Below are 25636 nucleotides of genomic sequence, written 5' to 3'. Positions count from 1 at the left end.
ACCATGCCTCTAGCACAGATTAGACATACAGACAAAAGACAATACTTCCTCAGTTCTCCAAGACAGGTGACTCGATACTAAAAGAAGCATTCAAAACACTCTGTTTCGTCTGGTATTTTTAACCATATGGAAATAATGAATGCTAATTACTATACCCAGCACACTACGTTTTAAGGTAAGCTAAATACAAAGTTTCCTCAGGAGATCTGCACTACACCATAATTCAACAGTGAAAGGCACATGTACACAGTAAAATATAAGGCATTTTGCAGATCAAAGTTTCAGTTATTTCACATATAGAGAAAAATATTCAGTGTTTCCACATGGGTATGTTCACTATTACTGCAAATTATATGTAAAAAGTACACGTGAAATGAACTACCTGTGCTGAGGATTGGCTAAATGGAAGTAGTGGCTGCAGGCAGACAGCTTGCTCAAGAGGACACGGGAACTCTGAGCAGCCTGTTTGAGAAGAAAGTTTGGTGCCCCCACTCCTGCAGGCCAGTGACCCAGCAGAGGCAGCATTCATGACCTGAAACAAGAAGGTGGCAGCCCATTCCCTGGAAAAGCATATGAGGAAGCTTCCTGAACTATATAATTTGTATCAACAATGACACTCAACGAAAAGCAGCGGAAGAGCATTTCAGGACTCTCAGAGAAAGTTGTAATTAGACACTGTCAGGAATTTGCCAGAACAAACTCATTAGTCTGTTGGCTGTGACAATTGGCTACAGTGTGAAAACCACTGCTTTAAGTCCTTGTCCTGTCATTCTCCTACATCCCAAGGTAGAGGACTAACCAACGGCCTGCTCTGTGGTCAGCTCTTTCCTAGTGCATGTATTTCACCTTGTACAAACATTCATGATTCAGAAAAAGATTTTCAAAGGATGGATTTCGGGTACTTAGAATCTTGGTAATAAAAATACTTACACGTAGTTATACAACTCCAAAAAGGACAGCTGTATGGAAACCACTCTCAAAACTAGACGAGATCTCGGCCATAAAGGCACCCATTTAGTATAATGGGAGACCACTGTTTCTGGGGAGAACACAGGTCTTAATGTTCCAGGTTATTTACTCTATTCATATTTTCTTGCTCTTCTCAAGAGTCTTCTTAAAAGTCTTAATGTCATCCCAATGAAGAAGAGGGATTTATTTTTTCTAAAATTTTGTAGAATGAAAGAGTTTCTGTGACCAGTTTTTAATACGCCAAATTTGTGGTTATGCACACGCAAGAGTCTTTTCTTGGCTCACACCCGTGTGTGCTGAGGAGAAAGATACAAATGCTAAAGGCGATGGACAGTATCAAATAAGAACGCAAGAAACAAACTGATCATATTATATGAACTAATTATATTCATTTGTAATGCCTCAAAAATCTTCAAATCTAATCCAAGTTCTTTCCAACACAGACATTTCAATCATGTTCGATCTATCTAGAAAGATTTGACAGATGTACGAGTCTCTTATTTCACTCAGAAAAAGCCAAGGCAAACAGACCTCCATTTCGCAGACCTTCATTATCTTGCAGTAGTTTGTAGCCTATTCTGATCTTCCCCAAAGAAACTATAATATTTTTCTAGAGCTCATACCAAGTATGCAAAACACCATTTCCATTAAATTGTCTGTTTACTAACAGAAACTTACAAGTGTGTTCATCTTCAAACACTCAATTTTACATTAATTTCCATTACATTGTAAGTGTGACTATACTCTGTTCCAAAACCTTGTGATTCAACTTTACCAGGTACAATCTTTGTGGTCTTTTGCCTTGGATTTTATAGAGTGGCCAGGGTTCTGCTTGAATTCCTACAGCATCGGGGTTTGTTTCACACTAGTTATAAGCAGTTGAATATCACATGCATACTAAAATATTTACTGTTGCCTACTGATCTGTGTAGTCTGAGATACAGGCTTGCAAACCTGCAGAGGAATTCACAAAATTCCTACAGAAAACAGGAGGGCAAGTTACTTGAAACATTTCAAGAGAATGTTCTTTTATCTATTTTGCCTTACAGTACTCTCTTGTGACAGCATACTTGGAAAAATAATGAAAGTGTTGCACAATGGAAAATACATTTACTCGAGCATGCAAGAGGTTTGGGGTTTTTTTAGTGGTTTTACTGTCTGATGCATCAAATGAGACAAATTAAATACATGCCAAGCACCAGCAGAAAAAAGCACAAGTGACAAGCACAGAAGAAGAGGATGGAAAAAGCACTGGTGTTTCAAGGATGTGGTTGTGGGTTTTCAGAGGCAATGCTACTTTGATGGATTTATTAAGCCAAGAATTCTATTCACGCTAAGAAGTTCTTAAGTACAAATCCCTGTGTTGAACCCTGTAACTTGTCTTTGGCCAAACCTTTCAGTACCATACCATGCAAAATAAAGCGCCATTTACAGGCCAGATCTGCTGACATCAAGAGTTACAGATCACATTCTTTAATGAAAGGGCATTTTACTGCAACACCTTGTTTGGAGTAGTGACACAGGTAAAGCTGTTAGTTCTACTGCCCTTCCTATCCAGGGCAAACAAAAGCCAGGTGTTATGGACATTGCCCAACATTTGGAAACAGAAGAGCAATTTCTTGTTCAAGGTCATAAATTAAGGATAGTTTTAGAAAGCGAGTTCTAACAGTTACTCAGAACTAGGCACATCATTCTGCTGTATATATCAGAATTCCTAGTAATTAATGGCTGTGGAAGAACAGCCTTCTCCACCCCAAAAAAACCAAACCACAAAAAACATGTTCCTGCCTTATTTAAAACCTATTTACCCACTCTTCAAAGGAATAAGTACCTTCAAATGATGGGTGAGCACATTTACCAACATAGTATAGCCAGCATGCCTCTGGGTGGTACAATATTTAGCATTGCCTGAAATTTATACACAGAAGTCAAGCAGAAAGCAAATTTTTGGTTTCTAATATACAGTGACATTTGTCCTATTTAGAGGAACTTGCATGCTAGTAACTTAAATTAATATTGTAGATAAGTTATTCACAGTAAATTGGAAATTTCCCAACCCAAGTGATTTTCTAACCTAACCCTGAGATGTACCATCCTGTAACAGATGCATGTTTCTAGTTGTTATAGACATTTAGGCTTCACAGTTTGGCTTTTGTTTAGGCTTTTTTCCTGGAGAAGTTTTTATATCTATATAAGACGGATATGATACCAGAATGAATTACCAGAAAGCACTCTCCAAATATTTTTAAAGAAGAAATTATAGAGTCTTACCTGTTAATAACAGACTTATGATAAGGTTAAAATACAAATAAAAGAATGACAATATCATTTCTAATAGAAAATATGCCTTAATTTTCTCATTCTAAGGAAAACAGAGACAGAAAAATAGAACTTTTGGATTACTGAACAAGGGACAGATTAATTCCCCCTAATTTAAACACACAATTTTAAAGTTGCACCATGATTTTTTAATTTCCATTTTTAAAATGTTAAAATCCAAATTAAAATTAAGTGTTTTAAGACAGGGATCACTGATTTTATTCTCAAAGTACTGAATTAGCTTAAACACAAAGTGCATTAAAACACAGATGGTTGTCCAGTTGGGGAAAGCAAGATAATACAAGGTAACGGAAGTAAAATGCAGAGAGAAGAAAAAGCTTCTATAACTTGCACTATAACAAATGGGATTTTATACTACTATTATCCAAAGTACTCTACCCTCACTACTCAAACAGTAAGGAGAGTCAAAATAAAGTCTGTTTTGGCATTAACATGATATTCAACTACTGCAGACAGTCTTAAGTTATGGCCCTTATAAATGCTATAAACAAGCAATGAATTTAACTGTCAGGACCCCATTAAAAGCAGTCACAAACACATCCCAAACTCTGAGAAATTCTTCTGTATGACTTGAGACTATTAGAGAGCTATGCAAGAGCTCAGAAAAAAAAAACTAGCAGATTTTAATCTATTTATTCTGATTTATAAGTTTCCTTTTAAAAGTTCCAAAGAAGAAATTATCTATGCATTTATTTGTAAACATCAGCATCTTTAAGATCAAGACTGTTATAGGCATAAATGAAATCTGAGACTGAGCTGTAATTCTCTCTTCCTAGAGTAAGTAAAAAACCTCCGTGCTGCCCTGAAAGAGGAAGACTGTTTTTTCTCTCCCATCTCTATTGTTTCCCCAGCTCCCAAACACATTCAGCTTCTCCTTGCCTGAGGGCTGTCTGGTGCTTGTTTGCTGATGGAAGCAGTGACAGCTGCATTCAGAGGATGGTGTTTGCCAGGTGGTAGAGCTGACTCAGCCTACCTTGCCTTCAGGCAACCCCAAGAGCTGGTCTGGAGAGGGGAAGAGAGGTGTGGGATCATGGCGAGGAACAAATGGGAACGTGCAAGTCACAGGACCTTCTTCCTTCAATAAGCAGAGAAGTGTTAATCCAGTGTATCTCCACCATCAAATTATAGCCCTGTTTAGTATTAAACTTCAGCTTTTTCCTCTTATGTGTTGAGGAAATTTGTATCCTATTATACATAATTTATATCATGTGTATGTATCAAACTGGAGATTAAAAAACGCTAAAAATTGTGTCTTCTCAGCTTTCGAAATGTTAAGCATACATTATTTTTCTCATCTTGGACATATACTGCTGCAGTTAACATGGACTTTCAACACACGCTATAATTTTGGCAATGGTGAACTGCACTGCAGCATTTATATTAAAGTTTAGAAGTGGTATTAACACAAAACCATCATTCTTCATTTATCAGAGAAGCCTGTGTTTCCACTTACTCGAAGCTCTAGCTTTTTGCTCTTTTCGAATAAGAGCCCTTCCAACCCTTTGCCTTTTGGCTTCATCAGGTTCGTTCTCCATTGATGTTGTTCTACAAAGACGCACATGAAAAAGGACTGAGATCTTCCGTGTGTGATTTGTTGTAGAGCAGCAGACATACAACTTTGTTCACCAGAAAAGCCTGCTACTCGTAAGCACTTTGAGTTCATCTTTGAACAAGGACTAGTTTCTTCTCTTAACCGAAAAGCACGACTATAAGAAGAAAACAAAGTGACCACCTTACTCTTCCTTTGGCCTTCAAGGCTAAGTTTCCAACAAATAAATGGACACGTTAAATCAGACTTATCAAAAAAATAAAAAACCCCAAACAACAACCCACCACCACCACACCCCAACCAAGCCGTCTTTTCCTAATTCTCTACAAAAAACCTCTTGCAACATCTCACTATATAAATACAGGGTTCATGCTGTAACCTTGCTGAGTCAGACACTCATGGCCTCAGCTGCTTGGCAAACTCAGTAGTGAGGTCAGACAAGGTTGCAATTCCAGAAACTTTTGCCAAGAAACAAGCAAGGGCACCTTAATAAAGGGCATTCTAATTCCTAACAGGAGGTATGTCCTCTTACTGCTTATACGTGAGCTGTCTCAGAACCCATATTCTTCACATTCGTTCATTCATTTTTTCCCAGCTTACCTCTTTTTTTACCTTGTGTTTGTTTTTAAGAATTCAATATAGTCTATACACCATGGAAGCTCTTCCAGTCTGTATATGTTGCTATAGGAACAGATCACTTACACAGCTCTCTTAAATGGTCAAATTGGATAAATGCAGAAATCAACGACTGCAAAACTGAACGGATTACTCTTTTCAAGTTCATTTTGAGCATACCGAATTTTAAGAGAAATTAATCAGCAAGACATTTGGCAACTGCAGGTAAAAATCAGATCTGAGGCCAACTTGAATGAGCATCTTAAATAAACTATATAACATATTCACTTGATACTGAAATCTGCTTACTATTCAGTAAATTATAATTTCTCACTTAGAAAATCTTACAGGACAAGGTTATGTTTTGCACTTATTGAAGAAAAATTCACAGTATTTCAGTAACAATATACAATACATAAGCATGAGAAGAAATAGATTGTTTCCATGTCAGTCAATATAGATTGAAAACAGGTATACAAGTGAGTCATGTGGGGATGTCTTGCTGCTTCTCAATCAACCAATATATTTGACCGCCACCAGTCTTCTGTTAAAATTAAGTAAGAATAGGAAATTTTAGGAGGAGAATCATTTTAATCATGTGCTCTAATAAGGGTTACATGGACTGACCACAAGAAAAAAGGCCAAAATGGTATTTCTGTTGTAGTCAACAAAAAAACCCTTCAGGCAGTCATCATAATCTGATATTTTTCAGACATAGTAAATAGAGTATTGACATTTAAACTGGGGGGAACTGCAGAAATTGCTGCTGTTATTCCATGGCCAGAAAATTACAACAATCTGGAATTCCACAGAAAACTTCACAATCTACAAGCAAGTGACTTTTTGCAGGCTTTTTTTTTTTAATGCTAAAGGTTATAGACATTGTTTTATGGATAAGATCTATAAAGTCAGGATTAAAACCTGTAACTGAAAAACACCCACAAATAAAAAGGCTATACAATAACACACAGACAACAGCCACCTTAACATAAAATATTTCAAATGTATGAGGGTGGTTATCAATGGTATATCTAGACAATACTGTGGTATATTTTTGGTTAAAACTTTGGATCCAAGTATTTTTTCATAGTGCAAGTGTTATTCATATATTCATGAGCAGGTCACTAGGAACCTTTTGTAAAATGGCTTCCTATCGTCATTTACTAGCCTGATTTCTGACAACCATCCTGAATAAGGCATGAGAAGCCTTAGGAATATTCCACCTGCACTTGGTATCTCACCTTTATGAAAGCACCCGCCGCTACTAGAAAGAAGAGTGTAATATTTACTTCAGACCAAAGAGAAGGTGGAGAAGAGCCAATGATTGCTTTTATGCACAGAACTGCAGCTGCCCGTTTCTTTTGCCTTCCCTTCTATATTAGCAAACTGACCAGTGGGGACGGGGCCAAGAAAACACGGGGCCAACAGATGGAGTGGTGATGCTTCATCCTGGGGAATGCCAGACTCACCCCTAAGCACACTGCATGGAGTCCCTGGGTTGCCTTGTGCAATGCAGAAGGCCCTCAAGGCAACTGCAGCAGCTTGAGATGAACATTGCCAAAATCTACAGTGCAAGATCAGAGTGGAAGGTCAGGCAGGATTTATAAGAGCTTGGAGAAAAGAGAAGAAAAAAAAAAAAAAAAGAGTGTTATATTCTGAAAGGGAAATAGAAGTTTGCAATAAACCAGAGATGAAGGGTGGGTGATGGTACACTGAAGGAAGAGGAAGGAAGAAAGGGTGAAAAAAAAAAAATGTAAAGGAAGGTGCTGAAATATAACACTGGCAACCTGAAGTAATGAAAAGTAACCCGAGAGAAATATGTACATAAACAATCTTAGCCATTTGATTGAATTAAAGATGGACATTCTTCCGTAAGTTTTTGACAGGAATAGTGTTTATGTCTGTCTGAATCCAAAATCAGTTTTTGCTACCTGCAGAATACACAAGACTTGAATTTTTGATGCTTGAATAAAAAGTGAATCTGTGACTGCATTTTAAATTCTAGTTATGCTGCAGATGCTCAAGTTCTTTTGCAGCACTTTGACAAATTCACTTTCACTTCAGTAAAACACAACTATTCTTTCTTACACATTACTTTATTATTGTTCATCCTAGAGCTGCATTAAGGATATGACTCACTTAATAATGAGCTGTTTCTCACTGTGTTACTATAACCAGTTCATTTTAGAAATTTTCTAGCAGTTAGGTTTTAACTGCATGTCCACAGGGTATTTCCCAGGCAGAAAAAAAAGTGTTTTGCACAACCAGAGGTAAACACTTGAACTCTTACACTTTGCTCCTCAGCAGGTTTTACTATTGTGGGCAGGACAAGCTCTTGGCTACGTGGAACTGATGGCATGCATCTGCTCAGATTACACCTCAGGAAAAGCTATGCTATAAACCAGCAGGAATTTCTGTAATACATTAAGAGTCTTCTGCTGAAGAATACCCTAACATATTTTCTTCTATTTGTCCTGTGAGAAACATCTTCTGGTATTTTGCGGCTCTATTTTTCCCCAATGCTCTCTAAATGAAAAAAAAAAAAGAAAATCCCACATTTGCTTCGTGATTCATTTTTGTCTGAGAATCTCTACACATGTCACCATGTAAAAAAGCACTCAATGCCAAGCTATGAAGTACCCTGCATTGCCAATGTGCTTTTGTTTTTTGGTTACTTAAGCTACATAGTATTTTTTTAAACCCAAAAATGAAATATCTGTAGGTCAGAGGGCTTTAAAATCCAACCCTAAGATAGGCATAAATACCAGTCTATTGCTATTAGTGAAGGAAACCGTTGGTTGTTTTTTTCTTTTATAGTTACCGGAAAGTCAACAGGAACACTTGACATTGATTCTAGCTCTGGAATGGAGGAGTCTTAAAGAAGCGAGATCTGAGCCAGCTTAATTGGCTTGAATTCTTTACAAATCTGGCTTAAAGTGGGTGAACTACTCAGTCAATACAGTATTTTGGGAGGCTGTGCATTTTATTCTGAAAACATGAGTTTTAAGTGATGACATTTCAATTCTCTTGGAAGACGGCAGAAAAACAGATCTGAGAATTAAGCCTCCTACATGGCCAGAGAACAGTAACGGAATGCACAAAATAGCTGTACTAACTACTTCTGTGCTTCTGCCAGTGACCCGCAGTGTTCACCTTGAGAAACACCTCACAAGATGGCTGATAATAATAGTAAAGATGTACACATCTTACAGCAATACTATTTGTGTGGATATATACAAACATCAAGAACTAGTTATGAGTTGGACAGATTTCACATTGCCAAACTTGGGTCAACTCCCATGTGAAATGTATTTCAGTCACTGGACAAACAATAACAGCATCACTTCCCTTTAATGATCCAGTATACGTATATATGTACAGGAGTCTCCTTGTTCTACTTTTTAAACTCAAGGTACCTGTAAAGATGAAAGATGCCTTCTACTTAATTAACACTGGAATCTTTTGCTCTTTAGTAATATGTAATTAAGTCTGGCAAAAATTGCTACCCTATAGACTTCTATAGACTAGTTAGCAGAATATTGAAATACAAACCTTAAACAAAGCACTTACTCCTAAGCAGCCTAAAATAAGCATAGAGAAAGGAATCTAGTCCTGACCAAATCTTTAAAAACTGCTTTCCAAAATTCAAGAATATCAGAAAATAACAACAAATTTGGGCATATACTGGCTATATAATCACTTAAAAAAAGTGTTAACAGCAACTTCCCATAGGTTGAACTTAAAACAATGTGTCAAAAGTTTGCAGCCCATCTATGCATAGAATAATTAGGTCACACGTCAATGAATCCCCATACAGTTGAATTCTGTGTTAAAGAGTTAGCAGAGCTATACATCCCTTCCTAAAGGCTACAGAAGAAGCCTCAGTTTCCTCAAAGATCAACACGCATTGAAATCCTGACATCATTAGAGCAGAGTGGCCCTTTCAAGAACTGCTGTCACAAATCTTTTTAGCTTTACAGAAGCTGACCTGCATCATTAAGAGAACAGACTGTTTCTAACACAGAAGTCAAATACATGCATTTTTCTAATAGGAAACATTTGTTATTCTCATTTACTATGAAGATAAGATAAACAGCTAGTCTAGGAATCATCTGAATTTTAATTGTGTTTTAAGACATCACTAATTAGAACCTAAGAAAAGCACTAAAAATACCCAGACATGCAGCTGACATCTCCCTGATTCAACATGGGAACCTTCTGTGCTAACTTAGCAGCAGTGACTAACACAACTGCTTTCAATGTGTGCTCTTCCACGAATACTGTCAAGTACAAGAACTAGTTTTTCCTAAGTAAGATGGATAGCTAAGATAGTAGATTTTTTTTCCCCCCTCCTGAAAACAAATAATTGCTAGGTCATTCAGGAATTCAGTGAACAGAGCAAACATCCAAAACTTAATACATCCAGACAGCAGTAGGATCAAGTTGCTGGGAAAACAGCTCTTCTGATCTGTATTCCAGGTCCGTCAACGGCAAGTGATTTTTTTTTTTTTTTAAGCAAAAGTTTTCTTGTGTTTCGATGCCTCTGGTAAAAGTCTGTTTTGGCTCTGACAAAACAGAAAATGAAAGAAGCAATAGTCCAAGAAATAAATAAAAGAATAGGGAAAAACCTCAGGAACACTACCAGGTCAGAAAGAATGGAAATTTTTGCTCTGGGTATCATCCAACACTTCAATATTATTGTTACTTCAGATTAAACTGAAATATGATCTCGACACTTAGGCGGTTCTACTGGACACAGGATTCATGTGCCTGTGTTATTCAATTACTCTTTAGTTCTCTAGTTCTACAGCTACCTGTACTCACTGATAATGGCTAAAAATCTCCACCTAGAGAAAATTCTGGAGCAATCAAATAAAATACAAGTAAACTATCTCTCTTCATTTCTGACAAAGTGAGATTTGTTAGTATGGTATGACACTATTTTTCCCATTTTTATGAACATGTGAAAGAAGGTAATTAGAAGAACATACTGATGCATTGAACAATTTTCAGACACTCAAATATGTAGTTAGAACAGAGATAAATTAGAAAAAGAATTAATTACAAGTCACTGGGCAAAACTAAAGCAAAGCAAGGTACTATTCCAGTAGGAAAAGGTGCTTAATTATTTGTTTAGCTAAAAAGAGTAGCCTTAGAAAAGAACCAAGTAGGAACAGATACTATAAATTACATGTAGGACAAAAAAAGTCTCAGTAATAACATTGTATATAAGTAAAGATGAATTATGTTACAGAAAGCGTCAGAAAGAGCTTCTTATGTGGGTCTGAATAGACCAAGGTGATCTGCATCCTGCTTCTTCACAGTTTTCAAAACTTCCGATTCTCTGATGACAAGTAGAGGTATAGTTTCCTACTAATCCTCAACATCAGGGCAACAGAGCATCACGCAAGTGGTACTCAAATTCAAGTGATCAAATTCAAAAGCTGTGGCTTGGGAGCTGAGAAAAATAATTTTAAAACTACTTCAATCTGCTTTAACAGTCTTTTATTTAGCTTTGAAATTACTTGCTTATCCACAACTTGCTTCTTTTTACTGGATTTCATCATGTAGCTCTCAGCCTTTGGAACACAGACTAAACAAGTGTTTAAGAACTAGAACTAAGCTGAACTTCACTGACAGCAGACTGTTCGGCTTCATGTGCCTCCATCTATACAGTAGCTCAGTGGAGTTTGCACATAAACCACGGTCATGTCACAGTCGGAGAAGACTAACTATATCCCTTTAATTTAGAGAAACTCCAACAGTTAGGAATGACTTTTCTCAGTTTTAGTACCTGAAAAGGGATATACTTAATGTTCCTGTCTCCACAGCTGCATATTTGCATTTCAACTAGTTAACCTTAAGAAAACGGGACGGTGATTTACTCTCCCTAGTTATACGCCAAGGCTATGCTATCTGGACAAGTTTCAGATCTTGTTGTAGGAGGAGTATTTCTCTCTCAATGAAACCTTGCTTGCACTTGTTCATCATCTACTACCTTGTCTAAGAATTCCAAATGTGTGAAGAAATACTCCTTTTACCATTTCCTTGAGGAAGCTAGTAGGCCTGTAGTAAATAACTTATCCTGAAGTGTACGTTCAGCTCTTCTTTTTTTCATTTTAATTCATCATTGCTAAACCCACCAATCACCTACTTGAATTAAAATCATATCTGCCCATACCATTTCCTTTATAAAACAGTAATGAGATTGTGAAACATTCTGATTTTAAAACATTATGCCAGCTAATTTGACACTCCCATCAAGAGCATCTCAAAGATGATGGATGAAGTCTTCAAATCCAGATTTGTAGGGAATTATCATTTTTTAATGTAATGAAAAGGCTTCTCCATATTTAAGAATCTATTACATTGACTATGACACTAACATTTAAGAAGATAGATTTTACAGATCTATACTATTAATTTCTTGCTTCAGCATTTCACATATGCTCAAGAGTTCGATCTTATCAGCTTATCGCAAGTCCTTCAAGGAGATTCAACATTAGTGTTGAAATCTTAGTATATGATATATAAGACTATATGTCTTAGTATAAGAAAGACTCAAAATCTAATGGATATTTTACACAAAATATATGCATAAGCCAAGAGAGACAGCAAAGGAATTATTGAGAATCTCAAAGTCCTAACGAGGACAAAACCAAGAACATCTAATAATCTATCCTCTGGCAACAAAAAAAAATCTTATACATATATGAAAAGAAAACTGTTTAATTAGCCACACTGGAAGGTTCAGTGGTCTATATCCAGAAACTACTATTTCAGCACCGAGATATTTAAAGTTAAATAAATTCCAATCATTTGTAGAAACATAATATTCTAAGGAAAATGGCAATAGTCCGATTCAACTTTGGTAAACATTAGCAAATACTGACATGGATGATTGTTTCAGCACTGAAGTATCACTTACTCACAGACGATTAACCAGCTGGATTGAGCAACGAGCAAACCCAGGCACAGATACTAATACACCTGCTTAAAAGATGACTGTGTGTTACATGTGCATCAAGGAGAGAGTGTGTTTACACAGCAAACTCTGTGCTCTTAAATACACCTCGCTGTAAAAGAATAAGACCTTCATCAAGTGAAGAGGAAGGCTTTCAAAGAAGAGTTTGAGATAGATTCTGTCTATGAATTGAAAACTGCTAAAAAAAAAATCAATCATAGAAAAATCTAGGTTGGAGGGAACCCCTGGAGATCATCTGATATAACTTTTCATTGAAAGCAGTGCCTTAAATTATGATTCGTGAGGCCTTATGTATTCCCAGCAAGGGAGATTCCACCACTTCTCTGGACAATGTATGTCCAGACATACATTGTCTGGACAAAGCTATGACAGTGTTTCATAGCTCTTATGGTAAAGGGGTTTTTTTCCTCATATATCCAGAGAAGTTTCCCCCTGAAACTGATTGTACCTGTTGCCTCTTCTTCTGTCACCTTGTGAAGGGAGACCATCTCCATCTTCTCTACAACTTTTAGCTATTGGAAGACTGTGATCAGATCCCCTCTCTTCTCTAGGCTGAACAAACCCAATTCTTCATTTTCTTTCAACCTTTCCTCATATCCCACATTGTCTAGCCCTCTAGCTGTCTTGGTTGCCTTCTGCTAGACCCTCTCCAGTTTTTCTTGTGAACTGAGGAACCAGAAGTGGACACAATATTCCAGATGTGATCTAACAAGCACCAGGCAGACTGGAATAATTACACCCCTAATTTGCTGGCTAAACACCTGCTGGCACAGCCCAAGACACAGTCTGCCTTCATTACTGCAGGGGCACACTGCTGCTCATTTTAGCTTGCGATCCATTGTGACACTGAGATCCTTTGCAGTAGAGCTACACCCAGTCAGGCAGAACCCTGCCTGCGCTACTGCCTTGGATCATTCTGTCCCAGGTCCAGGGGTTTAATGTATCTCTGCTGAACTTCATACAATTCTTGTTGGACCTATCTTCCAATTCATTGAGATCTCTCAGTGATTAATTTTCTTTCTGGTACATCTGTCCCATATCTAGCTTAGAGTCATTTGTAAACTGCATAACTATGCATTCGGTCCAGTCATCCAGATTGTTTATAAAACTACCAAGTGATACTGGAGTCAGTTTTGTTCCCTGAAGAACTGCACTTGTGACCAGCTGGCAGTTCAGCTTTGAGCCACTAACTACTACCCTTTGAGCTTGGCAGGTCAGTTTTCCACTTCTGCTCCAGCCTGTCTCTTATCAGTTTGTCAACAAGGACCTTGCGGCAGCCAAAGTGAGTGCATTCACTCATGATATACACAAAACATTTATGAATTATTAAGTTAATTCTATATCATGTTTTTTAAGTCAAATTAGTTTGAAGTTTTGAACCTCTTACTTAACGGAAAGAGAAGCACCTTTTTAACAAAAATTAAAATTCGGCTGTTTCTCTTTTCTAGTTATCCAGTTATGAGTGCACTGAAGTTTAAGATACTATGTTCAACAAGTTTCTTCAAACATTTTGTAACTACGAGATACCACAAGAAACATATTCACCATAAAAAAAGATCTAGCTTATAATTGCCACTCTGCAAAGTAGTTCAAATCCTCTGAGGTTCTTCTAAATGAGGAAGACAAAGCCTTATGGAATTAAATGCAGAATAAGAAAGTAAATATAACCACTACTCAGGTGAACTGCAGACATTTCAGACAGATCTATGTAGACACTTCAAGGAGCAGCACTGAATAGCAGCAGTAAAATAAACGAAACATTAACCCTATAGGACTGACTAGCTACATGAAAATGCCCTTTTAAATATTTTTCGTTTCCACTACAGATATCAAAGTCCGTATGAAATGCAGATAAGCATGGTCATTTTTAATTAAGTATGCAAACTGTCAAAAAATAAATTCTCAGTTTTCAAGAACATGATGAATTAATTAATATTGCCATGACATTATAAACTATAGTCAATATTAAAAGCTCAAATTTTCATGGAATATGAATTCCATTGATTGCATCTCCCACTATAACAATTTCAAATAAATCAGCTTAAGCAATGGAAGAAAAGCTAGAGTTCTACCAATAACAATACAAATAAATATTTTCATAAATGGGGAACTACAATGACAACTTGCCCTTTCATATATGGAATGACGAATAACAATCTAGAGTCTCCATTTGGATTAGAACCTAGAAAGGATAAAGGGCACAATTAAGACTACATGAGGGACAAAGAATTCCTCCTCATTAAGATCAACCTTTATGAAATAAGTTGTCTTAAAGTGACATTTTCAAGGACATGGTCATTAATTGTGTCGGTTGTTTTCTAGGTCAACACCTTCACTCATCTTTTTCCTGTTTTGCAGTCCTGTCACCTTGCATTCCTCCCTTCTTGCTTGAGGACATAAAGAGCCTTACCTAGCCTAGCCAGGTAAAGCAAAGCAGCAGTACAAACTACTTGTTTAGCAGCAGAGTTGCAAAAAGGATTGTAGGAGATAAACTCTTTGTGCTTTCACACAGCCCACACAAGCATTAGCTTAAAATATCACTGTAATGTATTTTTCAGTGTCACTTGCTGTTTATTCTGCTTAATGATCCTTTTCATTTTTTTGCATGTGTGCACAGAATTGCAATACTGCTTTAGTAATAGATGATGATGAGACTATGCAGTTTAGCGGCTACAATTATTAGGCTAATAAACAATGTACTGTATTGAAGCTATAACTGCCTTGGTTATGAATAGATTCAAAGATATTAGTTTATTGTTACTGATTTAGGTTAAATACACTCAAATTTAAGCTGTTATACAATGAAGTTCTTCCAACACTCAAATTGTACAAGCAAACTACAAAATCTCACTTTTTCAGACCACTATGTAACAAAATGCGCCTAAGCTATAGTTAACAGTTGATCAACTAAAATACTTAGAAATACCAAATAACCACTCCAGAATAGATGGTGGGCATTCAGAACCTCAAATCATTATACCCTTAGCCTAACACACTTGACACGGCTTAGTGCTATCTACACGTATCATAGGAAAAAAAAATAAGTTCATAATAAATGTTATGGTTTATCACACAATATACTCTTTCAATTAGAAATACTCACAAAACAGAATTAAAAGTAAGGATGGTAAGGAAACATCCTGAAAGCATTATTACCAGCATAATTACTTGTTACTGAAGCCACCTTCAGGTGGTGTTTCGTCACTTGCCTCACTACTTCCATCTGGTACTGCTCCAGGTTAATGCCACCGGGAATACAGCTAGAGTTCTGTTACCTTTGGAGAGCCAGGGTTGTTAATAATTCAGGAACGTAGAGCTGAAATAGGAAATAATGAACTGGGGATAACCTACAGTTCCTATTTGTCCTATCTAATAATGGCACAAAGGAACACCCTGATTTGTTGCTCTTTGCTGTCTCCACAGAGGAGGAAAAAACCCATAAAAAGTGGCTTTTCCTTATCACTCCTATCCAAATACAGAAATAAGGCGCAACTTCCCAAAAAGCTTTAAGGTAGGATACTTCTTTAAAGCATTCAGTAAGAAGAATGACAGTGCTACTGATCACTTTGGCAAAACAGCTGCTCCCAGCTCCCACAGGATTTCAGCTGGCAATACGTGACACTTGGTCTCATATAGAGGTCAGTTCCCCACAGCTCAGAAGTTGCTTGTGGACAAAATAACTGCTTGGTCTGGGGTGAAATAGCCTCCAGTACACCACCTGCAGGAACACATCATGATTCCTGTCTCACAATGTTTCACTGCATCCCACAGAATGATTAGTGTTGCTGTGTAAAAATATGTTCTCTCACACATTGCCAGTCTGTCACAGAAATCCCTTCCTGACTAGAACTAGCAAGCAGGCAGAACCAAGGTGAGAAGAAAAGCCACAAGTGTCAGTATTTAACCAACTTTTATGCTCATTTTTATTTCTATTATCTTGATTATTATGTTTGCCTGGTAAAAATCCACTTGTTGATTGATTGTAACTGTTGCCTGGTAATAATCTCTCAGCAAGAGAAAGGTAAGCCCTTGTGTGGTGATGACTGAGCTGATTTCAGAAACAGGTCTGGAGAAGACACCTAGAAATATGCAGCTATTTCTCTGTCCTTCTGAAAAATAACCCCTCGGATACTGATGAGTCATAGGGTCACAAATAAGCTTGTGGGGATGGGGGGGATGTTTAAAAAAAAAGAAGTAACAAATAGCACACATTCCCTAAACATTTCTATGGGGTTTCACATCTCAACCTCTTCAAAACTAAGCAAAGAGGTCTGTGTGTGTGTCCCTCCCCTTTGGTTTGTTTAAAGATCGATATTTTCAACTAGAATCCAGAGAAAGATCTCCAGGAGGTAATTCAGATCTGATACAGAAACAGAGGACATCTGGTGGTGTTTTGTTGTTAGTGTATGCAAACAGCAAACCAATTCATACCAGCATGCAATTGCACCAGCAGCAATTAATGTAATTCACACTTTAAATAAAAAAAAAAAATTAAGTGATGGAAGATTTAAAATAACGTAATCACAACAACACACAGAAATTTAAAACAAACAGTATGTTATGAGTTTCTGATTCCAGATGCTGCCACTACTTCATGAAAATTACTCTTTATAGAGTTACAATGGTTACACACACGAGAAGTCGCAACTCTATGATCATAGGAGGCTGCCACCTCCAACAGACACATGCTATGGAAAAGTAGGACAGATTCCCTACTACTGAAAGACTAAAGGACACAAAATTGTCAGTTTTATTGGAGGAATACCCACGGAGGCAAGAGCAGAGGAAGAACCAAACGAGCTTATTCTTGGGAAGCAGTATCACTACAAGTAAGGCACTTACCACCACCTAAACCACAGCATTTCTGACGCCATGAAGAACCACTGGTCCATACAGAAGTACACAGGGGAGCTGAGCCCAGTTCCAATCTGCCAGATCAACTCATGGATTCACAGACTGTAAGTATGCAGATTTCCACATTGTTAGTGAAAATTGTTATTTTGAGCTGAACATGCTGATATTAAGATAAGTCTGTGAAGATCTGACACTGAAGCTTTCTAGAATGTGATGCTCAGCATATGCATTGAGCTGCATATACCACTTGGAATTCAGACACCGAGCAGTCAACATCTGTGAGACCCTTGACTCTAAGGACCTAGAGAGCACAAGGGCAGGGTAGAAGCAAAAACTACCCCTGTAGATAAGCTTTCTAGTTATGCAGGGGGCTATTCAAAGCCTACATTTTATCGCCAGTGGCAAAAACTGAAATAAAGGCTCAAGGTCAGAGCTTTGTCACGCTCTCTCAGGAGAGATATACTGCAGTAAGTATTAGAACTTGCTTGACTGAAAAGGAAGGAATAAAAGCAAAACATGACTGTGCAAGATACAGAATATTGTACCCTTCCTTATACAACTTTAATGCATGGAATCAATCACAGCCAAGATTCTAAGTGAGAAAACATTATAAAAAAACCCGAAGTACTTGTATCTTTTGAACCAGCACTGTCAACGGAAGAAGAAATCTTACCATCTCTTGCTTGTACCAGCACAAACGTGTGGTAAAGCACATTAGTGACCTGGTTAAAACTAGACTGGTTTAAAAAAAACCCACAAAAACAACCAAACCACAGTTGGTTTTAACCCACATCAATTCCCCAATCTGTTCTGAAATGCAGCCACGCAAACACCTACACTGATACAAGCGGCTAGAAGAAAACTGCTCCCTTCAACAGCAGTGCTGGCTGAAAGTGTAAATGAAACTTAAGACCTTCTGGTGTTTGCAGATTTTCTTACCAAAGTTAGCAAAGCAAAAGTTAGACTGAAAAACAGATTAGAGGCCAAGTTCAAAATCAGTACAAGACAGAAGATAACTCTACCTAAACTTTTAGATAAACTCTTTATAGACTCTCAAAATCTTGTCCCAGATCACAAGCTATTAGTCTCAAAATTAACTGTGCTATTGGAGACAAAATAAATTTAAAAGTTAGTAAGAGATACAAGAAACAAGCTTTAGATATAGCCTAAAATACATAAAAGCCAGTTAAGGAAATACAGCAAAGAACACAGTTGCAGAAAAGCTGGAAAACAGGACCTTTAAATTACATGAACAAGATCCACCTTGGAGGTCTCAAGGAGACATTTTGAGCTGGTAAGATAAAGATCAAGATGAGCAACCCCACAATACTCTAGCAATCTTGTTCCCTAGATTTTCTGTAATACACAAACATTCAAGCAGAAGTGCTCCCAATGTCTTATTCCCTCTCAAGAATTTGCTTTGTTACCTAAGGTTATAAATAATACCTAATTTTATATACCAACCAACAATATAACTTCCTTCTGGAAGGCTACCAGTCCATTCATTTTCAAACAAGCTTCTTCTCTTTTACTTAATTATTAGAATAAGTGTATTCTAAGTCAATATCATCCATAAAAATGTATTTAATAACCTTTTGCTTTTATTTAGACTTCATGAAATTAGAAGATGGAATAAGTTTGGAATAAGTTACCTATTTTTCAGAGCTACAGATTTAAGACTTCCAAGCAAATAGGCACCATAAATCCAGCATAGTGACTTCATAGAGGCACAGCATTCCTTCTCCAAACTGCTTCCCACTTAGTTAACCTCCTGAACACAATTTAAAGGCAGGCTGGGATAGGGGGTCTTCCTTATTAGCTAATCATTTTAATTCATAACATCTTATCTCAATTAAACTTTTTTATACCTTCTCTTCACTTGTGCTTTCCTCCAGATAATTCTACCAGTGAGCCACTGTTGTTGTTCCTCTCTCCTCTGATCGTCTTTTTAATAAAAATAATGATGGAGAATTATGGATCTTTTCTTGAGTTTGTGGATAGCTATAAAGAAGGTGAAAGTGAAATAAGTTTAGAAAATAAACTTGACCAATAAGTGAGTCTATTTGAAAGCTTTCTCATTAAGCTTTCTAAGTGGTGACAAGAAGAACTAGTTGAGCAATACGAGCAGCCTGCATCACCTTTCTTTGTCAGCTAATTTAAATTCTTAAGTAATCAAATTAGATTATTTACCAACCAGACAGGAATTACCATTTATAGCAGCATGCAACAAACACAGCCCCATGATTTAAAGGCGACTCTTATAAGTTTCAGCAAGTATACTAAAAAATGGAACATTTAGGAAATTTATTCATACCAGTGCTTGAGAATGTGCCAAATTAATACAACTAGTTAAAAAACTAGTTAATAATTAATACAACTAGTTAAAAAACCTATATAAATATAGGTTATATAATATATATATTATATAATATATAATATATAGGTATATAAATATAGGCAAATACTTCAATGGGTGAACTATCACCTAATATAATTTGCATCCCAACGTTTTAGTCAGGATGACAAATATCAGATAGTCCCCCCAAAATATTTTTTTAGATACTTCCATAAATCGTGCTTTAGAGTTAGATCCTTCACTCAAAAGTAATACAAAATCTTCTGCTAACATAAGCAGTAGGAAAGAATTTGGAATGTGAGCTCAACAAATCTACCACTCTTTATATTGCGTGCCATGAAGTATTTAAATAATAAATATTAATTATAATGAATATAGACTAATATAGCAATTAATATCAATATATTATTAACATAATTCTTAATTAAAATGCTTTTACTAAGGAAAGAACAAGGTCCGTGATCTAACTTACGACTAGTTAAATCAGTGCGTAGACCCTACTGGGTACCGAATCACAATCTTAGTAGAAAACAAAAGTCTCCAAACCCCAGACACAGTTGGACCTTTGGGACTTTGTTCTTTTAGTGGTTTCTCCTCTGAAAGTGAGTATTTAGGGCAGAGGCTTCAGAAGGAAGAGTCTGGCGCTCTGAGTCATTTGACGGAGAAAAGCTCAGAAGAGTAGAGGTCTGATGCAGGTTTATGATGGCACCCACCTCACATAATTGAAGTTTTATATTATTTGCCAACAGTAACAAGGATTGTTCTGTTGCCTCAGGTGCTCCCTTCCAATGTTCCTAATGGCCAGGTTCATACACGTTACTTTATCACATGCTAATTTATAATCACAAAAACAATTGCATAAATGGTGACTTAACTGTGTGTATCAGTGTTTTCTGTAATAGGGAGATCCAGATCCTTTCATCTGCTTGTTTTAAGCAGATGTTATGAGTACAGTAATGTCTAAAGGCCTAATCATATTTGCAATTTAGTTTAAGTACGAAATTTAGCCTGGCAGTGCCTCGGACTGGATGCGGCCTACCAGCGTCTCCTCAGAACAGCGTACGGCCTAAATAGGGTATTTTGAAAGCCATACAAACAAGGAAGATAAAATATGGTCTTTGGGAAGACAGATGCAAGGAAGCATAAAATCGTGAGGCAACGAGATACACTTCGATCTTCTGAGCCATTTTTATACATTTAGTACTCGCATTGAGTTAAGTTTGTTATGTAGGACTTGAAGACGAAAACCAAGCCAGGCGCAGCACGAGGAGAGTGTGAGACTATCGTGACCATGATGATTAAACGCTGTGGGTTTTCTGTTTTTGTAGCATGGGGGATGTGTGAAGTATAAAGCCGGCGACAACTCCTGAGGGGAGCTTCAAACCAGTGCAAAATATGAAAACTAAAAAAAAAAGGAGGGAAAATAATTGAAGGGGCACAGAACTGCGGTGACCTGAAATAATAAACTGAAAAGGGCACGGGTGGGCGAAGAGTGGAAAGTTAAACCCATCCGCTGAGTATAACCCCACTGCCACCACCGCCCCTCAGCTCGACGGGTCCCGCCCGCCTCAGGCGGGAGCGCACGGCAGCTCGCTCCCCGACACCTCAACGGGCCTTACCGGCGGGAACGCACCCCCCCGGGGGTCCGGGACCCTGAGGGCGGGACCCTCAGCGCCGCCTCACCGCCGCCGAGGTGAGGGGATGAGGGCAGCCGCCTGAGCGCGGGGCCACCCTGCCGTGGCCACACGGGGCCGCCACCCCGAGGCGGGAAAGCAGCGGCGGCGCCGCGCCATCCGCAGGCCGGCCGGCTGGCTGGCAGGGGGCGCTGTGCACCGGCGCCGCCCCCCCCTCACGGCCGCGGCCTCTCTTCGCCGCCGCCTCAGCCGGTAGGCGGGAAGGTGGGCCGGGCCGGGCCGGAGCTGCCCGGCGGGCGTCATGGCGCTGCCGGCGCTGTCGAGCTCGGGGGTGAAGTTCCGGCGGGTCCTGGCGCATTTCCCTCAGGAGCTCAGCTTGGCCTTCGCCTATGGGTCCGGGGTGTTCCGGCAGGCGGGGGCCTCGGCCGGGCCGGGCGAGGTGAGCGCGGCAGCCAGCCCCGGGCCGGGCCTGCCCCTCGGCGTCCCCCCCGGCCGCCGCGGGCCTTGCGCGTTTCGGTTACTGGCGTGGAGGCGGCGCAGTGCGTTACCCGGAGCTGCCTCTGGCCTGTGCGGGATAAGGGGCGAACCCCCCACAAATTCCTTTAGCAAGCGGAGAGTTTGTGGGGCAGGCGGGCCGGGCCGGGCCGCGGTGGGGTCTGCTGCCTTCCCGGGGCCTCCGGGGTGGTCCCTGAGGGTCACTTTGTCACTGTGTGTGGGGTTCAGGTGGCCCTTGAGCCTTGTGTCGGCCAACGGTGCGTCAGGGCTTATTTACTGGTGGTTTTGAAAAAGAGTTACAGCTTGTGCACCTCATGAAGGTAACTTAGGCAAAATCCACTGCCGCGCTTCACTAGCATTCTTGGCACTTCTTCATCGGTTGGAGGCCAAGCTGCTTGGAAATAGTGATATTTGTCTTCTTCATTTATTTTAAGTTCTTTTCAAATTTAAAATAAATGTGTTTGACATTTTTAAAATTGTTAATAGGCAGTATTGCTCATTATGGCTTCCCTGTTAATCACGCCCTACAAATGTGACTTTAAATTTAGTGTCTCATTTTCTTTTCTGAAAAGAGAAAACCAGAGGATAACAAGAATTTCAGAGCTCTGACAGCATCTCATCCCCATGCAAAAGAATGAGGGTAAAAAAGGTAGCTAACAGAATACCTGTTCGGTAGTATTAACCGGTTAGCAGCCCGGAGAGCCACGGAGAGTAGTAGGCCTAACAAATTTGAAGCAATGCCACTCCAAATATTAGTTTGTTGTAGATATGAGTTGTAAACTGTCAGCTTGTCTGTGTGCAGGGAACCTGTGGATTGATTTCTTCAGGAGGGCACGGCAGGCATTGTAACCTGCCAGCCTCTGGGGTTTCAATTGTTTTGTTGACAAAACCAAGCAAATGCACTAGAAGTGTAGTTTCTTGCTGGCAGCTCTAAGGTGGCTTCTTCTGCCCAAATCTCCTAATTCATGGCCTCGCATATTAGCAAAAGGCCTGTTCATTAGCAGTTTAAGCTGTTATGCTGAGCTGTGAACTAGGAGGATGATCCCATCACATGCTCCTCTGTTTCAGAGCTTTGAAAGTTGGTCACTTAACCAGGAGGACAGGAAAATTTTGGACCATCTCTGCTATGCTGACTAGAAAATACACAACTTCATCAGAACCTTTAAGCTGTGTTTGACATTAATGCTGGTGTTTTGGTGGGGGTTTTTTTGTTGTTTTTTTTTAACTTGTGAAAAATTATTAGCTGGTAGTTTGATATTATGCATATCTTAGATTAACGTTGCTTGCTTCCTGACATGTAAACCCTAATACTTTTCTCCTTATCCACAGAACAATATGCTGGACTTCGTGTTTGCTGTTGATGATTCTGTGACCTGGCATATGATGAACTTGTTAAAGAACAGGAGTCATTATTCCTTCCTAAAAGTTTTTGGGCCAAAACAGATAAGTAGTGTACAGAGCTATGGAGCAGGGATTTACTACAATACTTTAGTGCCATGTAATGGTAGGGTAAGTACAAGTAGTTTGAGTAAATGAAGTCAAATGTTTGTGTGAAGTATTAAAATGATTAGCTTAGCTAGCTAAGCTTAACTAGGTTGTCTAGCAAGTCTTCCTCCTGCCTCTATGTGTAGACTGTGTTTGGTAAGGAGGTGTGCAGATAGGAGTTAGGGGAGGGAAGCACTGTATCTGTCTGTCTGAGCGTTGATTTTGAGTAGCTTTTGCCATGTGGTAACAAACTGTACATAGGAAAGTAAGTTCTTTTAGGAAAGATGGAAAATGAAATGAAGGACGGTCATGGAAAAATGCCTTGTGAGCAATATATACCCAACAGAAGTTTCTCAGAGCATGCGTGGTTGCAGTAATGTTGGGTTCGTGTCAGAGTTCTTCATAGAAAGTTGGAGAGGTAGATAAAGCAGTCTTATTACGTACTTGCTGTTTTGTTTGAAGGCATCTGTATGAGGCAAGAATTTGGGGTTTAAACCTTTTTCACTTATGTAAAAAGGCATTTTGGATTTTATTTTAAGGACCAGCAAATATCTTTGCTCTGAAATTCTGTTCTTGGCTCTTTATGCTCTTATGTCATGCTGTAATGGCTCAGTCATATCTCAGGCTGTGGTCCTTTCTTATCCAGAAATTCAGGAGTTGACTGCCTTGCTGTGGTAATAATATTTGGAAACTCAGGAAGTGCAAATTTGTAACAAACTGTTGAAAGTTCATCTTTTTTCCAGTTGCATAAAATGAACTACAAATCAACATTTGTTTTCTAACATCAAAGAGCAAAAGAAAAAGCTCCCTGATACGCACTCCACCCCTCAGTAATGGTACACATAAATATCTAGGAGTTTTGTTTATTTTAGATCTCTGACAAACTATTTCTTGAGAGTTTTCAATATCATAAAGGATACTGCAGATTATTCCAACTATTGTCGTGTTTGGCTGGTACAACCTTTCCAAAGCTGGCTGGTGTAACCTTCCCAGAATCATTTTATGAAGAGCCGTACTTTAATGTTCAGATCTCTTAAGTGTCAATGTCTGTCTAGACTAGGTTTCTTTGGGATTTAAAGTCTTTTGCTTTAGTGATTGATCTTGGGGTGACTTTATTGTAACTTTGATTCTAGAAAGAATCTTAGAGGGTTCTATGCATGTTCCCACGTTTTTTTAGGGTGTTTTTTCAGAAGTTTGCATATGAACAGGAATTTTTTTTTTTTTTGCATCCTGTGTTGATTATAACATTAAAACGTTTTAATGTTATGCATCCTTTTTTTTATTGGAGGTATGCATTCCTTAGAATTAATGACAGTTATAGTAAGTAGTAAGTTTCATATAGTGAAAATGGTGCAGGTATATGGTTTTTCAAAAGCCTTTATTTTGCTTTTTTCCAGATGATAAAATATGGTGTAATTAGCACTGATACCCTGATTGACGATTTACTTCACTGGAAAACCCTCTATGTCGCTGGGCGCCTACAAAAACCGGTAACTGTTAGTCTCTTCAGTTGTCTCTTTTGAAATGCAGGAAATTACAGGGCAGGGAAAATTATCAGTTGTAGTTTCAACTTTAACTGCTAAGGATCTATGTGTCAGTACTGAACAAAAAAATCTGCCCTGATTTAGGGGTCTCGTCCTAGGGGGATAATCTTTCAGAGAGGAAGCAAAACGTAGTCCTTAATGATATTCTGTTATGTGAAAAAACCTAAACGTAAGTATATTAATCACAGTTTTCTGGCTGTAGTAAATCTTGAATAACTGGACTATATTAACTCAAAGTCCCTTTAATGTTAAATGCAATATTTTATTTTGCAATAACAAATTACAGGAGTTGACAAAATTTAACACAGTTAAATAATGGAAATCTTAAAAGATGAAAGCCGCTTTGCTGTGTGGTTACTGCCTAGTTCATTGTGTTGTTAAAGCATCTGTAATCGACTGAACCACGTGTTAAGAATGTTGGGTTTTCTCCTCCTTGTTTGTGTCATAAAAAATATGAGGTCTTTGCTTACCCATGAGCGCCTGATTCAATCTGCTTTCAGCAGATGGCAGCAGTGCTAATTTCTTAACGTTTCTTAAGAGTGGAGGGGCGAAGGAGAGGAGAACTCGATTTATGTCTTAGAACACAAGTTGATTATGCTTTTAACTAAAAATTTGGGGTGAAAGTTTGAATAGATTTTCTCAGCGCAACTGGCTTTTCTGTGTCTCCAGGGATGTATTATAGCATGATACAGGTTAGAACAGCTGTTATCTTTATAAAAAGAATGAAACTTGATACACTGAGAAAAATAACTGAAGGAAGAATTCTGAGTTTCATGTTTACAATTAATACTGAATATTTATTTTCAGTGT

At 38.4% G+C, this 25636-nt stretch overlaps 1 protein-coding gene and 1 long non-coding RNA gene across 4 annotated transcripts in view; one reads left to right on the top strand and one right to left on the bottom strand.

The window, feature by feature from the left end:
- Positions 1-19061, bottom strand: part of LOC141749273 (uncharacterized) — a 61419-nt gene extending 42358 nt beyond the window's left edge. The window contains exon 1 of the long non-coding RNA XR_012589307.1: positions 18965-19061. This is a non-coding gene — a long non-coding RNA (uncharacterized LOC141749273). The remainder of the gene's footprint in view (positions 1-18964) is intronic.
- A 2471-nt stretch (positions 19062-21532) lies between these two features.
- The window catches only part of TAMM41 (TAM41 mitochondrial translocator assembly and maintenance homolog), a 32730-nt gene continuing 28626 nt past the window's right edge, over positions 21533-25636 (top strand). For 2 of the 3 annotated variants that reach the window (XM_074602549.1, XM_074602548.1), the window contains exons 1-3: positions 21534-21741; positions 23127-23306; positions 24680-24772. In XM_074602549.1, the coding sequence (XP_074458650.1) occupies positions 21604-21741; positions 23127-23306; positions 24680-24772 (411 nt within the window). In that variant the 5' untranslated portion in view covers positions 21534-21603. Of the gene's footprint in view, positions 21742-23126; positions 23307-24679; positions 24773-25636 lie in introns of all 3 variants that reach the window. The other variant, XM_074602551.1, reaches the window with a different exon arrangement.

Source organism: Larus michahellis, chromosome 10 (assembly GCF_964199755.1).
Source record: "Larus michahellis chromosome 10, bLarMic1.1, whole genome shotgun sequence".
Lineage (NCBI taxonomy): Eukaryota > Metazoa > Chordata > Aves > Charadriiformes > Laridae > Larus > Larus michahellis.
The sequence above is the reverse complement of the archived record's forward strand: the minus strand, read 5'-3'. Positions and strand labels throughout refer to the sequence as shown.